Raw genomic sequence first — 17425 nt, forward strand, 5'->3', positions numbered from 1 at the left:
CACATTCTTCCACATGTTTGCTGTGTCTCCCAAAAGTCAAATGGGATTTCTTCCTGGCTTTCTTTCAGCAACAGCATTCTTCTTGCCATACTTCCATGAAGTCCAGATTTGTGGAGTGCATGACTAATAGTCCTGTGGACAGATTCCCCTACCTGAGCTTTGGTAATATACACATACACTAATACACACATTTTCCATAAAAAAGGTATTTGTGTAATTTGTATATGCTTATGGTTATCCATTTGTAATTCTCTCTCCCTCAAACACAAACACAGCAGTCGAAGACAGACGGTTTTCAGCTAATAGATCACGACCGGTGAGTGACTCCAGTCAGTCTCATATGTTTATACACATGGGCCACACATACACACGATGGTTTACATCATGCAGCCTGTGCTTATTTCCATCTCTGTTTACCATTGACTTCTTGTTTGCTGATTAATGTTATCCTTGCCTGATCTGTCACTTTAGGTGGACAGATTTCTCTTTGTATATTTGCTGTTACTTCATATTCTTTCCATACTAATAATGGAATTAATGGTGTTTTGTGGTATATTTTTTCTTCTCTACAACTTCATCCCTGCCCTGTTTAGTGAGCTCCTTGGTCTTCATGATGCTGTTTGTTTAGTGATGTTATGCAACAAACTCTGACGTCTTCACAGAACATGTTTATATCAGAGATTAAATTGCACACAGGTGGACTCTATTTAACTAATTATGTGACTGATAAAGGCAGTTGGTTGCACCTGATATTAGTTTGGGTTTCACAGCAAAAGGGGATTTTTACTTGTAAATAATTTTGAAAGCCATGTAATCCCCCCCCCCTCCCTTTCTGAAGAAGACTGCTACACTACCAACTATTTACATACTTTTTACCTTGAAGTTATCCCCTTTTAAAGTATTTTGTGCTGACAAGAAGCCGCTCATTAGAAAAGCATGTATTTACTCCAGTTGACTGAATACAGATGGAAGTCTCTTCATCTATCTTTTAATGTCATCAATGATAGCAAGGAGAATGATCGTGGAGGCACTGGTGGCTCTCCGCAGAGACCTCTTCATCAAAGGTGGTTGCAATCATGAAAGGTGCTTTCAATAATGAAGAAATGATTGGCCTCTTAGAGTTGCTAGGCAACTGCATCAGCATTACTCTGGCAAGTCAAGAAGCAGTGTTAGGGAGAAAGGGGGACCATGTAAAAGAGTATTTTAACAATGTGTAATCATCACATAACGTAGAATGCAATGTAATACAGCTAATTGGACCCCTTGTGGTACATTTTATAAATCATTTTATGGCTTGGTCAAAATTATAGTGTATTTTATCTGATTTAAAAAAAACGAATGAAGTCTGAATCAAATTTGGAATCATTCATTGGAGTCATTCATAGAGTGAGCTGAGTCATTTTAGTTGAAGAAAGGGAAAAGTTTAGTGCCCACTTGTCTGTCCCTCCCAAACAAACATGGGGTAGCAGGGGGTGGGGGTGAAAAGAACGAAGTGTTGAGAACACCTTACAATATCATGCTGCTTATCATGCAGCTTAAAAAATTAGAGGTGAATGAGCATCCCTCTGAGTCATCACAAAAATTCAATATATCCGACACTTGTATTTGTTGCAGGGCTGTTGTATTGATGTGCTTTAGCATGTGTCGTAATAGCATGTCCAGCAAGTATTGTATCTTCTCCTGTGCTGTCTAGCTGATTTGTTTGGCCTCTGTAAGAAAACCAACAGTGTTCGGTCATATTTTGTGGTTTGCGTACCTTGTGCCTCTTAACTGTGATCACACACTTCCTATTTGGTGGAAAACTGAGCATGTTGTGTTGTTTTCCGGTAGCACTCATTTTCTTTTTCCTTTCCAGCAGACAAAGGTCTCTGTTAGAGGTGCTACCGTCATCCTTTGGAGAGCAGTTCAATAATTGCTCGTGTTGTACTTCTCTAGAGAATTGCCCTGTGGAGTAGTCATCAATTTTTAGACAGACCATCCCATTGTGTGTGTGTTCACACATGTTTGTCCATGCCTTTTTGCCACCACTTGAACCACGATGGAAGTAACATTATTGAGTTGATGATGATCTCTCTTGATTTGACTATAGAGACAGAATGCAATTAAGTCCTTGCCAGCCCTAAGGGGAAAACAATTCATTGCTGTCTATTGACTTTGTATTAAGTGACGGTGCCTCTTTGTCTTTCTCTTTGTCTCCAAACAAACCACAGAAAAATTCCCAAAAGCTGCTGTGTGGTGGGATCTAGGGCTGAACGTTATATCGTTATTGTACCTATATTTAGATATAAACATGCAAGATATTGATATCGCAAAAAAACGACGATATGAATGATATCAAATGTGGAGATATAAGGGATATAGGACGAGACATTGAGTTAAGTTGTGATATCTCCCCACCTGTATGTCTGTGTCCGCTGCACAGAGGACTCAGCTCTGCCCCCGCTGAGAGAGAGGAGAGATTAGCAGCTAACGTTAGCCTCTGCTGCCTGTTTGCTGTAATTTCTCATCGCGCTGCTGTTCAATGCGGGAATAATGCAACTTTATTCCGCCTCACTGTTCTGTATAAAAGGTCAGGACACTGTGTTAATTACTACGATAATTTGTCCATATTGTGCAGCCCTAGTGGGATCCACTACCAACAAGGTTAAGAACCCAAAACTAAGTTTGTATAAGCTGCTGAACCGAGAAGCTGAGCTTTTAAGAAGACAAAAGTGAATACAGGGCTGCGTGCAGTGGAAGAGACAGACCCAGCCTGAGCTGCACAGACAGCCTGCAGCTCAAAAAACACATATACCAACATGCTGGTAGTCATAGAGAACGCAGAGGTTGAAAGTAAAAACAGAACAACTGTTTAATTGAAAGACATGCAGTGTTTGTAATATATGTTTTAATCACAGAATAACTAACCTGCATTCAGCTGAAATGCGAACTGTAAAAAGAGCCTGAATGGGGGGGGGGACTGCATGTCTGTGTGTGTAATTTACTTGCCTATGTTTAAAAACTATAGTAACCATAACAGCTGTGAAAAGTGCCATGCCAGCCTGTTATGTGGTCGTGTTTGCTTTACAGTGGCTATCTCTACTGTAGACACAATGTCCGCCCTTGAATTTATATATTGCATCTTAACTTATACAATGGAAAAAGTTTCAGCATATATGCTATAAACTAACTTTTCCTTTCTGGTAGACATAGGGTGCAAAAATATAATATTTTAAGATGCCAAAATCTAATGTTTTTAGCTAGGTACCGGCATTTTGTTACTGTTTCAGTTCTTGGCTACATATTATGGTGCTGATTGTTTTCCCGTCGTGTGGGCATGGATTTCAGAGTATGATGCGTTGCGCTTTTCCCCATTGTATCCACAGGCACTATTCATTAACACTGATCAATAGAGCCACCACAGTATAACACAAACAAACAATAAATGTTTGTCATTCACGGTTATTGCCATTTGTACGCTTTGACAAAAAGATTGTTTGACTGTAGTTATTAAATAAATAAACCCCAAATAAAGTCAGTGGAAAACTATAGTTTCAAAAAAAGATACAAAAGAAGGCATTTTATACCTTATTGTTAAGGTTTTTAATGTGTATTGAACTTTCTGACTGAGTTCTTTTTCCACAACTCTTTGGTTAAGACATAGACAGATATTTTTTATTACTTACCAACAAAGCCGCCTGGCAGAGCAACACTGTGGCTTTGGTCTGTTTTAATCACAGCAGCATGTGGAGATAAAAATAAGCCATGCTCACGGCTTAAAGCTAGAAACTGTGACAAACTAGAAGCAAAGTAGAGAAACTAGAAGATGAAATCACTGTTGGAGAAAAAAGCTGTTGGCTGTTTATTTCAAACAAGACATACATGTGTCTTTAGCCAAGGTTAAGCCATATTGCTGTGTAGACAATACTGGTCGACATCAAAACCACCTTCCACTCACTGAGTTACTGGTTGTCAATGGAGCTTGAGACAGACTTCAGGAAGTCCATCTCCATTTACACCTGTGTGTGTGTGTGTGTGTGTGTCTGTGTGTCTGTACATATCAGATCCATTGACTCTTTGAGCAGGCGCCTATCTGTTGGCCTCTCGACAGACCCAGATGACATCTGGCCCTTTAGTCCATTCTGACTTAAGAGAAAGGTTTTATGGTGTGCCTATATTTGCTAGACCCGTGTTATATAATTGTGTTATAAGTCAAGTCCTCAAGGGGGATTATTGATAGATTGCTAGATGCATCTTCCTGCCTGTGCTGTATAGGTGTCTTCTTCTAAGAGAGGGGTAATAACAGAAATAAAACTCTTGCATAAATGGTCTGGAAACTCAAAATTATATAAATTTCTATTTCTCTGTTTGTGCCATTTTCTTTACTACTCTCTGTATTTGGTACTTTTGTTTACCACAAATCCCCTTAAACAATACTGCAATGCACCTACCTACAGCCTGCCCTCTCTGACTTATGCATCTTGTGAACGTCTCTTTCCACTTCTTTGACAGGTGTGTCCACCATGGCTTCTAAACCTCACGCTCCTCTGATGAAGAAGCACAGTCAGACAGACTTAATAAGCCGCCTGAAGAGCCGGAAGATTCTTGGAGTCGGTGGGGAGGATGATGATGGCGAAGTACACCGCTCAAAGGTCAGGTTCATCATTTTTATTCAATATGGGCAGTAATGGAGACAAAAAGGCAAATTGCTGGTGCATTAATGCAACAAAGAACTTACAATTACAAGCACACATGTTAAACCTGTCGCAGCAATGCTTCAGCAAAAATGGCACTCAACCACAGATGCATTCATTAACCCCGAGAAGAGCTATGGATTCCTTTTAAAAGCTACAATGGGTTGCTAATTGGCTCATCACTCTCATAGTGTCCCAGTGTGTGCGTTTGCTCGGCCACACTTCAGTGAATCTGGATCACGTAATCCCATGAGCTCCCGCAGCTTCATTGAGATGAGACTGGCTCCCCTGGGAGACTCCCTGCCTCTTGCATCACATGTATTAAATTCCCGCCCCACATGTTATTTATACAAATGGACAATTTACAGTGATGGGTACCAAACACAATAGCACACATGCTGGTTCATTCCAGCAGACACAGAAACACTCATCATATTCATGTCGAGCTGCACAGTTGCAGCCAGACAATACTGTTCCTACTTGTTCTGTTTCAAAGGTTAAAATATCAAGATTCCTATGTGTGTTTTTTTATATATCAGATTGCATTATGATGAGCATAGGCAGAGCAAAGTGGGAGAAGTGAACCCAGCAGAAGGGAGCAGGCATACGTTGGTGGCTGATCGCTTGTCAAGAGATGTCGTCCTCCTTTTCTCAGCCCTCTTGAGTGTTTGTTTTCTCTCAATGTTTTAGCAAGCAGACTAACCCAGACATCTGCCACTCAGATCCCTTTCACAGAGCGTAGTGATGGAGACAGATATAATATACTAATAGAGAGAGAGAAACACTTAGGGTCTGATTTATTAAAGGTTTGCGTGTGTAAAAACGCGTGCAAACTTGACGTCACCCGCAAAAAATATGCAAGCTGATCTACTGCGTCTTTCAAATGTGCAAGATGGTACGCGCTGTCCATTTAGTACATTTGCCATAATGAATATGTAATGTGGGGCCCCAGTGTGTACTGGCTGTAATGGTTGCAGGATGATTCACCATCGGTCTATGCAAAGTGCAGTAACATAATACTGTGGCTAATGTGCTCTATTGTATGTGTTGTTTTGAATAGTGGGTTTCCCTATTTAACTGTGACATTGACCCTTAATTTAGAAATGAAATGGTTGCTCTTACAATGTAATTGTTCTCCTACAATGTGCTGTTATTGTTAAATTGCTCCAATTATTCTTGTCACAAGTGTTTGTGGTTAAGAGGCCCGTGGGACCCAAAAGTAAAGTTAGCTGTGTAGAAAGAGTTGGTTTGAGGCGAAACAATTTGACTTCATCCTTGTGGTCCTTTGTAAACAAAGGGAGGAAGTGTTCCTGTAGGCTGCTGACTTATCTTCCTGCCTCTTTTACTGCTTACGGATAAGAATACAGTTCCTATTACTAATACTTCAGTGAGATTGAGGCTTTTATATTTACACAACAATATGTGAACTGTGCTGAGAGGTACTGCTGGGAGATGCAGCTTTTTAAACCACTGATACAGTACTTCAGTGCTAAGGTCATGCAGCAAAAATAAAGATCTGACAGCAAGATTATATGTCTCGTCTACCACTGAGACATATAAAATGATGATCACTGTCTACTTAATGTGACGAACTGAGAAAATCCATCAGATGAGTGACGTATGCACTCAAATTCAAAGTCATTGGAGAATTGATTATTTTATTTTCTCATGCTCTCTGGCTGAGTTGCTTTTTTGTTTACTGCTTGTTGCTGACTGACTGATTGATGACAAAAGCAGGCCGTAGCAGCTGCATTTAAGCGTCTCTCCACAAACAGCATTGTGTATTTCTTCCTTTTCCTATTGGCCCCTCACACTTCCTCTCTATTCCACCTCAAGGCACGCTGTGCCATCGGTTGACAACCAGTTCCCTTTGAGTATTTCTCATGCCAGTCATGAATATTTATGTGTTCCTGTCAAAAACAGCCACTGAAACCATGACACAGGAAGTCACCTGGTCACGTGATTACAGTTTGCACAGATGGATTCATGTATAGGCACTTCAGTCGAAGCAATTGGAGGCATGTAATGAATTTAGCCTGTAACTCTTTATCTGTGATGTTTTTAGGGCCGGAGATTCATAGGAGTCTTTTTTTAAGGGTTCTTCTCTGAGATCAAAGTGAGAGGCAGCCATGGGCGAGAGCAAATGTTAAGAAAAAAAAACTGTAACACAGAGATTCATTTTATCTCCATTTCAGACATATTAAATCTTTCCATATCCTTCTTTCCTCCGTTTCTGACATCACAAAATGTTAGCTCTGCAAAACCGCTTAAAATGTGCTTTTGGTCAATTTTTATCCCCCCATTTGTGTGTGTATGCAGTGAAATATGTGAGCCAGTGCGCAATTACACACAAGCATTTACATATTGTTTATTTGAGTATAAATATTTAGACATAATAAGCCCATTTTTCAGTGATTTAGAGTAATGGTTTTCACACTGAAGTGCTTAGAGAATATGGCTCGACAACTTGGGGGAAATCAAAGATGAACTGTTTCCCAATGTTATGTGTTGCATGAGAGAAAACTCTTCATATGTGTAAAATAAAATCTAGTACAACTTGTTAAGAATCATTAACAGAAATTTGAATACACCAAAGTCATGTTTGATGGCAGGTCTTGCAAGCAACTTTTGCAAGTTGATATTGTTATAATAAACATTATTTTAGGCCGTTCCCTCTATTAAATACATAAGGATATTTCTCAGGATCTAATTAAATAACCTTTACATGGTGGGGGAACCTGTGTCTTGATCTTTCTAGTATATGACATGAATCGTTTTGTTTCATTCAGTCTGACATTTCACGGTTTCGTCAAGCAGAAAACTATTTTCCAATTGATAGTGAGTTCTCTGTAAACACTGCAACCCAGAAAATGATTCATCTTATCTGCATTAGTGGTTTTCATGCTTCAGTGTATTTTTAGTTTCTGTGATGCTATGTTTGAACACAAGAACAGCTCTTGAGGGAAGGGATGTTTAATGATGAAGGGAAATCATTGATAAGAGAATGATGGGTCCTGAAGGCTTTGGATTAAGGAATTTAACTTCACAACCAGCTAGTAATTTCTCTGTGGGTTACTGCCTGTTCATTACTTTGTGAGGCAACTGGATTCTGAAGAATCCATCTTGTCAGGCTTCAATTTCTGCACTTGTGGCTGAACCAAAAGTTGTTCGGACCAGTGATTGCATTAGACTTTCTCCTTGTCAGTCATTTTGACTGACAGTCGTAAAAATTCCATCATAGTCTATTATTACTCGTCATTTTAATTTACATTTTTAATGATGATAAGCCATATTTAATAGGTTTTGTTCTCATTCATTCATTTTCAGTTGTTAATAATTGGCATAGCTGTACCCCTCTGTGACCTGTAGTGGTCGCAGACTCGCTCCAAAGCATATAGTCCTCAGCTCTTCAACACGCTGTCAGCACCCGGGTAGTAAGATGCGTTAAGTAAAGACAAGACTACATAATAGCTAATTAATATGCACACTCGCCACCAGTTGACCACCCTCAGTGTAATCTGTCAAAGTGACAAACGGCCTTCAGATGTTTTCGTCATTGTTTAGAAAATGTTGTCAGTAATGGAAAAAATTTGAGTCATGCAACCTCTGGTTTGGAACAATTTGTGTCCTAGAACTACTGGCAGCAACTGGCAGCTACAGGTGTGGTTTAGATGTGACGACAGCGAGAAGTGATAACACGTGACAAACGGTAATAGGGTTCATTCAGTCTGTTATAAAGTGCCTGCCCCTTTTTCAGACAGTTTGTAAGGATGACTTTTTAGATGGTTCTGTGTAACAAAGCATCTGTTGCATCAGGTTAATCCCTTTCAGCAGAAGACTGTGGTTGTTTTTTCAGTGGTCCAATGTGACGTTTGTCAAGTGCAGTTTGTTTACCTCCCTCCCTTCTTGTGTCTTAGTCAAATTTAGAATTTGTCAGCAAAATTTCTGAACTTCAATGCAATACATCTCCTTAATGTGCTCCTTAATGTGTGAATAGTTAGTGCTCTTGCTCTCTAAATCATTTAAATACAGATACACATAGTAGATAATCTCTCTCCAGTCTATAGTACTCTTCAGTTTTGTTACAGTTGGAACCAAACTTTAGGGCAGATGGGAGTTTAAATAATCTACGATTCCTTTTGAGTCCACATTTTACAATTCAGATAACACGGTGCGTTTGCCAACTACCTGCAGATTCCAGTTATTTTCCCAATTAATTCATTCGAGTGATGTCGTCAGATTGCTTGCTTTGTCTGACCAAGTTTCTGAAACCCAAAGTAAATCCTCACATTTTATAAGCTGCAACAAGCAAATGTTTTGGCATTTCCTCATGATAAATGTCTTAAATTATTAATTGATTCTCAATAGTGTTCGATATATTTTCTTGTGGTTTCTGGGTTTTCTTGTATGTATACAGCAATGTGTGATCACCAAGAGACAGTATGACTCACTGTAGCTCTCAGTTTGTCAAAAAATTCTCTCACTAACTGCTTCAGGCTTTCAGGATAATAAATTGAGTGCTGCGGGGTGCTGTGTGTTGCTAGGATTAAGTTAATTTGGAGCAAAAAGGTTTGTCTTCTGGCACACACTCGGTAGTTGGTTTATTCTTCCAGAATTCACAGGAAGATGTTATTATGACACATAACCTCTTAATCTTCAAGGGGTGATTAAGGAAAAGAAGACATTTACAGTTTCTAATTAACATCTTAATAGCTCCTTTCTGACACTCAGCCTCTCTCTTTTCTCTTCACTGCTTTATTTGTGTTTGCGCAGTTTTCTAGTAGCATGCTGCAGATGTGTTAGAAGCATTCGGTCCTCCTCCATGCAGGGCTCTTGATTCTTGGTTATGTGGTGCTTTGTTGAAGGTTGTCACAATAGATATCCGTTAAGTTGACATGATTGCTGTTACGTTTGCCTCCTCATAACCCATTTCCTTTTTCTTTGTTTTGTCTTGTTCACTTACAGATCAGTCAGATGCTCGGAAATGAGATGAAGTTCACAGTGCGAGAGCCTATCGGGCTTAGGTGAGATTTCTGCTGCTCAGTAACTAAATAGCAACTCATACATAGCACAACAGACTGTAAGTTCACATGTGTACAGTATCACTTCCAGTTAAACATCCTGTAAATTCTGAGGAAACAAATGTATAATCAGTATCAATTATAGGCAGCATACATTGTTATGTAATGTCTCTTTTCTTAGGGTGTGGATACTCACTTCAGCTGTTGGTTTCACAGTTATGGCCCTGATGGTAAGTGCAGCTTAATATCACCACAGTGATGACATTTTTTCACGATCATTATTCAAAACGTATTTATGCTATCACACAAGTCTTCACTTTGTCTACTAAGTCCATCAATATACAATTTTTTGCAATTTTTTTTTATGACACTCATTTTATAAATCAACAATGAGTTTCTCTTGTTTTCCATTCATTGCACTCATTCTTTTCCAACTTATCAGCGAGAGACATCTGGAAAAACAGTTGGGTCTTTATCAGCCATGCCACCTGAACGTTCAGTATCTCCAGTGTTTTATTTTAATTGACAAACAGGAAGACTTTGTCTGTCATTGTGTTTTGGAGGGCCATTTTTGGGGAGGACATAATGCTGTTGTGTTGCTATAACAGAGTTGTGGTGTTGTTGTTTTCCTGCACAGGCCCTGATGTTTCCCAACCAACTATATGAGGTTATTTTTGAGGAGGAGCTCTCCACAACCAGTATCTCCATTCGCCTTTATGGAGGAGCACTACTAAGTAAGTCTTAGTCTGAAGATGAAAGAAAGATAAATAAATTCACAAAACAATTCATTCATGCTTCCTCATGCGTAGCTGCATGATATTCATTGTGCTGCAACTATGCACGAGGGAGTACATTCACTGCACTGCAATGATGCTGACACACAATGATTTTAGTATTTATTTATATATATGCTAAAAATATACACTGTTCTACAGCACGTGGTCGTTTGTGATATTGCCTTCAAATGGATTCATTACTATTTCCACACAGGGGCTCATAATGTACAAAAAGCCTTCTTTTAGCTGAAAAATCATCCCTTAAGGCTACAAACACAGGCTCTATGATTTGATTCAGTTCTGTGTTTCTGTGGTTCACTAAGAGGGCATGACAGGGTTACAAAGACCAGTTCTCCAGAATACTAACAGCGACTGTTCCAGTCATCCCTGTCTCTGTGGCCTCACATAAATCCTGTGGGAGCACAGTGGGGGGTGGCAGGACAGTGTATGTACTGTATGTAGTACCAGTCAGTAGTTTGGACACTCTTTCTCCCTCAATTGAAAGAGAAGGCGTGTCCAAACTTTTGACTGGTAATGTATGTGTGTGCAGGTTGGATCTTGGAGAGAAGAGAACGTATTACTATACATGAAGATTTTTGGCTCAATCACACAATAAATTGAGCTTTTTTGCTCTTCTGTACCATGCAATCACCAGGGGACAATCGATGCTCATAAAAATGCTGGGTTATTATGGCATTTGTGCCTTAGTCCCTCTTACAGAGAAATTATATTGGAGATGTGAGTGATTATTGTAATGGCCTTTGTCTGAGAAAGGCTGTCAGGCAAATTAGTGAGTCAGTCAATCTGTTAGTGATTACAGGGTTTGCGGATAGCTCTGTAAAGAGGCACATGACTGATGGAGAGGCAGCTAGTACACAGGTTGCTCCTGGTGAAAGTAAACAGGCACAGGTAGGAAAAGTAAGAAGGGTGAGTGCAAAAGCTTAGCATAGAGTTTATTATACTATATATAGACATTTTATAGACATAGTGGAGCAGAGCTACAACTAATTTTCATTATGGCTGAATCTGCTGGTTATTTTCTCGCTTCTTGATTAGCTGGGCTATAAAATGCCTGAAGATAGTGAAATATGGGTTATATGAACATTTCCTAAAGCCCAAAGTGAGGTTTTCAAATTGCATTCTTTGTCTGACCAACACTCCAAACCCCAAAGATATTCTGTGCATAATGATATTAAACACAGACAATTAGACATTTCTCACAACTGACAAGTCGAAACCAATGAATGTTTTGCACTTTTACTCTGTTTATCAAGACAGTTGCAGATTAATTTTGTGTCCATCAACAACTTGATTATTCAATTAATTGTTTCAGCTCTACCACAAGATCTAGTCCATCTATCTACTGTAATATGTCCACCACTTTCCTTCAAGAAAATTATGAAAAGACTAAGGAGTAATCACACACTGTGCTGTTATACATCATGCACATATCCTGATAAAGCTGAGCCATATAAAATCAGAACAAATCAAAAAGAGCCCTGTGCATGATAAATAATTACTGTATTTCCTAAGGAGAGATAAAACCTTAAACACGTTGCACTGTGGAGGAAGATGTGATTGAACCAGCTTTCCATCTCATAAGGCCAACAAGAGATGGGCTTCTTTCTATTTTAAATGTCAACAGGGCTGTGGGGATTAGCTAGAAAAAAAGGTGATGTCTTACAAGACAAGGAGCAGTGAAGAGGGTGAAGGATGGGGGGTCTCATCTGCCACACAGATGGAACCTGGCAGGGAGAGGATACAGTCCATCAGCCCTCCCACCTTTCTGCCCACCCCTGCACATTTCTTCAGCCTCACTGGTGTGTGTGTGTGGGTGGGAGTGAAATACAGGAAAATTAACTGGAAGAATGGCAAGGAATGAAGTGATGGAGCACAATCTTTTATCAGAATGAAAGATACAGAGCATTATTAAATGGGATCAACAGGCCAATTATCACCACGTGTACATAGCATAATAGATTACAGTTAGAGTCCAGCTGCAAGTAAACTGTACTCATAGTGGCTTTGTCAGTGGAATTGCTCTAGGATGTGTAGGAGTCTTCTTTGCTAAGCTTCCTCTCTCTCTCTCTCTTTCTCTCTCTCTCTCTCTTTTTTTTGTTTTGTTTTTATTCCCATGCCCCTAAACCTATAAATTCCCTGTTATCTCATCCTTCTTAAGGCCTGGCCCTCATCATGTGGAATGGTCTCTACACAGCAGAAAAGATTGTCATCCAGTGGACCCTGCTCAGTGAAGCGTGCTACTTTGCCGTCCAGTTTCTAGGTGATTCAAATTTCTCTCTACTCTTCATTGTCTTTACCAGTTCCGGTCGTTGGTTTCTGTTATTTGTTAAATCTCAGAATCAGATATGCTCCCTTTTTTAATTTCACTTTGTTAATCAGAATTGATTTTACAACAGCATGTTGCATATGTGGATACTGCCCTCTTGTGTTCATTGTGTGGAGTCACAGCTTTGCACTATATTTTTCAAATGTGACTTACTCCAGTGCCAACAAGTATATGGAAATAGCTTGTGGTTGCTGTAATCACTCCTCCTGTCTATACAAGACCGTAAGAGGAAAAATAACTTCTGAAGTCCAGCTGATAATTTTATGATGCTTCGGCAGTCTGAATTACACAAATCAAGTGAGGTGCTTCCAAAGTTACAGTCTTATTATTACAACATTCCGTTTGTGTTAGTAATGCTTACTGGAGTTCAGCAAGCAAACACCGTTAATTATGACACAAAAGGGGAATTATACCCTAAAAAGACAGTGACTTTGGAAGACTTGTTTAATATAGATAGACAACTGCAGTGACTGACAACTCTAATTGTACACACAGGCATGTCACTTGACCTTCATCCAAAGTTTAATAATGATCAATAAACCATGTGCCTTTTTTCTAATAATTAAAGTCAGATTTCTAGTACTAAGTGTGTTGCTCTGTGGTTTCAGTGACATCCGTCACCTTAATGGAGATCGGTATTCTGCCAAATGCTGCCATACTCCTGCTGCTCAGTCGAGTGCTCTTCCTGGCAGTCACCATGACTTACTACTATCACCTGGGCCGCAAGGCAAAGAAGATCTGAGCTGACTTCGCGATACATCAAGGGACGGGACAGTTGAGCACAGATCACAAACGTGGGGTCAAAAAGTTTGGATTATTATTTGATTGGGTCTTGGAGCATTTCTTTGCCAGTGGATGCACCCTGCCCATTCCATGGGACCTAGTCTATTGTAACCCCCAGTATTCAACAGATGAGCTCAGTCTCACATTCCAGACTCAACAACAAGAACTAGAAACCTCACATTGAAAATGAATTACTCCTTCACCGGGCAGTGAGGTCCTCCTTTCGTGCAGTTCAGAGTGCTGTTATTATACAGAGGGAGCTAGTTAGTGCATTACATCCTTGTGCCACCTGGTTTTATGGTTTGATGTGTACAGTACAAAATAATTTCACATACGTTGTTCATGTGCACTTACATGATTTCAAGATTCAGAATTTAGTGTTACCTATTTGATAAGAAAGATTGCATCTTGATACTGCTTCTCAATCACACTTAAGGACCAAGAGTTTGTGCTAAAATTTGTTTCCTGTTTGATGCTTTTGATGTCAATTCATACTGTATGTATGCTAAAGTGAAGTCTGAATATCTGTGCTTTTGCATGCTTATGTGACAGCTCCCCAGTGAACACACCAAATGGAAAAAAGCATCAACTGAGCTGAGTGCAAAATTCAAGTGCAGTCAGATAAGGTGGATCAATGCTCTTTTCTTATACAGTGTGGTAAGCACACAGAGGAAATTCAATAAGGTCAGTTTTTACTTTCAATCATGCCCATCAATCATATTCAGATTCAGACTACCCAAGAAGAAATGCTGTATCTAAATAAAAATGTCAGGGACAAAGTGGATTTTATATTCCTTTATATCAGTCAGTTCTACCAAAGTGAATAGGAAATGTTTTGTACAGAATATTTACTCTACTGAGATGAATATATGTAATGCTGATAAATGCACATGTGCACGAGAGACAGTGTAGTTCTCTCCATGTACGGAGCTGTGTGTACACTGTTTGGCCTGAGTCATCTTACAGAAAGTCTTAAATATTCTATCGTTACTGTAAAGATAATGTCACAAGCTGAGCAGAGCATGTCACGCATTTGTTAGGTAAACAAACCTGAGCTGGTTTCGTCATTAGTGATGTAGCACAGTTGTTGTTTTTTAAATAAACCATATCCTCAGTCTTGCCTTAAAACTACTTTAAACGAACGGTCACAAACACTGCATCCTACTTTTTGTATATATGTTAATAAAAGTATTTACCATCACGTGGTGTTTTTGTGAACCAAACAGGGAACTTGTTCAGTATTAGTTAAATGATTTTCAAAGATTGATCTTTCTCTTGGTGTGTCTAATTTTGTACGTAATTAAGTGATATTTGTGTTTTGGCATCATGCATGCAATATAATCCACCAAAAGTAATAGCTCAAACTGTGTAGCAAGCTGCCACCAAACCAGGAGGCAAAGCAGATAAACAAAGGTGTTAATGACAGTGAGTGGATGTGTTAACCAAAAATGGCAAAAATCCTTAAAAGGAGAAGTTAATTTGTGTGCTAGAAAGTTAAACTGTATGTGCTTTATGACAGACAGAACCCAACACTTGACAGTTTCAATCCACTCAATATGTTCAGGACATTTTATACCTCCCTTGGCAGGCTGTCAGATATACAATATCTCCGCTCAATGATTTTTAGAGCTGGGGCAGCAAAGATAATTTGTCCAATCTGAGGCCAGTCAAAAACACACTATAAAGATTGACATTGACATTTTGTGTCTAACTTGAATGTTCATTTTGAGTACAGGGTGCATACAGTAAGTCCCCTCCAAAGGTGGTCTGTATTATTGCAAATGACCACGTTCAGTCCTACCCCAGAAGGGAGTAGTCCTGAGGTCAGAGTGATTGTGGGTTTGCAATTGTGAGTCCAGCGCTCAAGGCAGATGTGCTTGTTGCTTGGGTGAGCTTTCAGTTCAGATAGGGAATGTGAAACATGGGTGAGGTCTCTCGTACTCCTGAAAAGTAGTAATTACCCCTTTTCCAGTGTTTAATTAGATGTAGCTCTCCCGAATGTGACAGTGTGTGCCCCAACTTACTGCTTCGTCCTGACTAGCATGGTAATTATGGAGTTAAAGAAAATGTCATTCCATTTCTGCCGATACTAGAGGCCTCAAATCATCAGCCTTGTGAAATGTTCAAAGGTCTGTAAAGCAGTTTATTTTAGGAGAGATGGGTGATTTTGGGGGATGGGCAGATGAAGGGAGGTAAAGAAACGTCTCTTTCATCCTCCTTGTTCTCTGACGTAAAGCAGTAAAATATTACATTGGTAAATTGAGATTTGTCTGATTTAGATACAACCTATATTGTACTGTTGTGAATAGCATACCAGGTTAAACTGTTTCAAGTTGTAGCATTGTGTTTTTATGTATATATGTGCTATATTGTACCTCAAAAATGAATTGTCATGAATTTCCATTATTTAGTTTGAAATAAAAACTGTTTATTTTGAAGACTTCAAAACTGATGTAATTGGCCTTGTTTTGTGTCGTGCTCTCTGGTAGAAATATAGTTTTCCTGTCATCGACCCTGTGTCAGCCTAAATGCTAATTTACTGGAAAGATTTATCACTTACCAAGCAACCACATGAAACAAGTGACAAGTGGAATGATAATGTATTCATCTCATGCATTTCTGTTGAAAGTTTCAAAAGATGTCAACATTAAGCACTTACCAGGCATATGGTAATACCAGAGATACCTAACTTTGAAGTTATACAGCGGAAATCATAAAGTTGAGAAAAGCGTTCCTTTCCATCACAACATACAGTATAACCCCACTCAGGTTTTCTCTCTGTGTGATTAGCCTGAGTAGGACTTTAAATTGTTTCAGTGATGCCCAGCAGCAAGGGGGAGACTTTCATTTTTTGGCACGGGTATACACATTAATTTGGTAGCCGACAGCCAAGAGCAGCCTCGAACAGGCCGCCTTTACCTATTTGCTGTGCTTCTGAAAGCGGAGAGCCTTCAGCAAAAAATAGTTGCATTCACCAAATCATCAAAAACAACCCACGGCTATGTTCTGACATGTCTAAAAGAAACTAAACCTATGTTATGTAATCCCACCCGTTGTTTAGTGTTTTGTGTTTGGAGGGTGTTTAACATGTCATAACAAGATCATCATTAGGTCTTCACAAACATCTTTTTTCTCGGGATTTAAATGAATATATCTAGCAGGAGTATCAAAACACTTATTCCTGCCTAACTATCCCCATCGCACCCCAGCTCTCTCTCTCTCTTTTTTCCTCTCTCACACACACACACACATTGGGCAAATGGTGAAAAGGGGGATTGTGTGGCAAAGGAAACGTGGGTGTGCGTAGGGTTGTTTATAGGCAAAAGCTCCCATGTGTTCCTCTGTTTGCATTCCCTCCATACTTTCCACCTAATATGTTGAGCTCTGGTTTACTTCCTAAGGCATGGCAGTAAACAGTATTATAGAATAGCGTACAGAGGATCATTCAAAAGCCAATTCAATAACTCTGTCTTAATGTAATCACCAAATTTAAAATGATCATCCATAATCAGAAGATACGAGGCAGTCTCTGTCTAATGTTACTTGCCTACGTTTGACATTTACTAATAGTTGTTATGACTGTTTACTAACAGCTGCAACCACATGCAAAGTCTCCCTATTAAGTATCCATTTAAGGACTCAGACTACTATTCTAACTACCACAGGCTTCCACTTATATCTTAAGTACTAGTAGTCAAGATCTGATAGGTGTCCATGATATAATCAACAATTAGTTAACAATACACTGTAGAAAGATATGAAGCAAAGGCTGGCATAAATTGCCTATTTTGCAAGTCTATTTTTTTGTGCTGATGAAGAAGTAAT

The 17425-nt window shown here is 39.3% G+C and overlaps 1 protein-coding gene across 4 annotated transcripts in view; it reads left to right on the plus strand.

Annotated features, from left to right (window-relative positions):
- The window catches only part of LOC133981612 (tumor protein p53-inducible protein 11-like), a 35249-nt gene extending 19207 nt beyond the window's left edge, over positions 1–16042 (plus strand). For 2 of the 4 annotated variants that reach the window (XM_062420389.1, XM_062420392.1), the window contains 6 exons: positions 4492–4631; positions 9639–9697; positions 9876–9924; positions 10332–10428; positions 12650–12751; positions 13426–16042. In XM_062420389.1, the coding sequence (XP_062276373.1) occupies positions 4503–4631; positions 9639–9697; positions 9876–9924; positions 10332–10428; positions 12650–12751; positions 13426–13559 (570 nt within the window). In that variant the 5' untranslated portion in view covers positions 4492–4502 and the 3' untranslated portion in view covers positions 13560–16042. Of the gene's footprint in view, positions 1–68; positions 163–275; positions 317–4491; positions 4632–9638; positions 9698–9875; positions 9925–10331; positions 10429–12649; positions 12752–13425 lie in introns of all 4 variants that reach the window. The other 2 variants (XM_062420388.1, XM_062420391.1) reach the window with 2 other exon arrangements.
- Positions 16043–17425: the final 1383 nt, after the last annotated feature.

Source organism: Scomber scombrus, chromosome 6 (genome assembly GCF_963691925.1).
Source record: "Scomber scombrus chromosome 6, fScoSco1.1, whole genome shotgun sequence".
NCBI classification, from domain to species: Eukaryota; Metazoa; Chordata; class Actinopteri; order Scombriformes; family Scombridae; genus Scomber; species Scomber scombrus.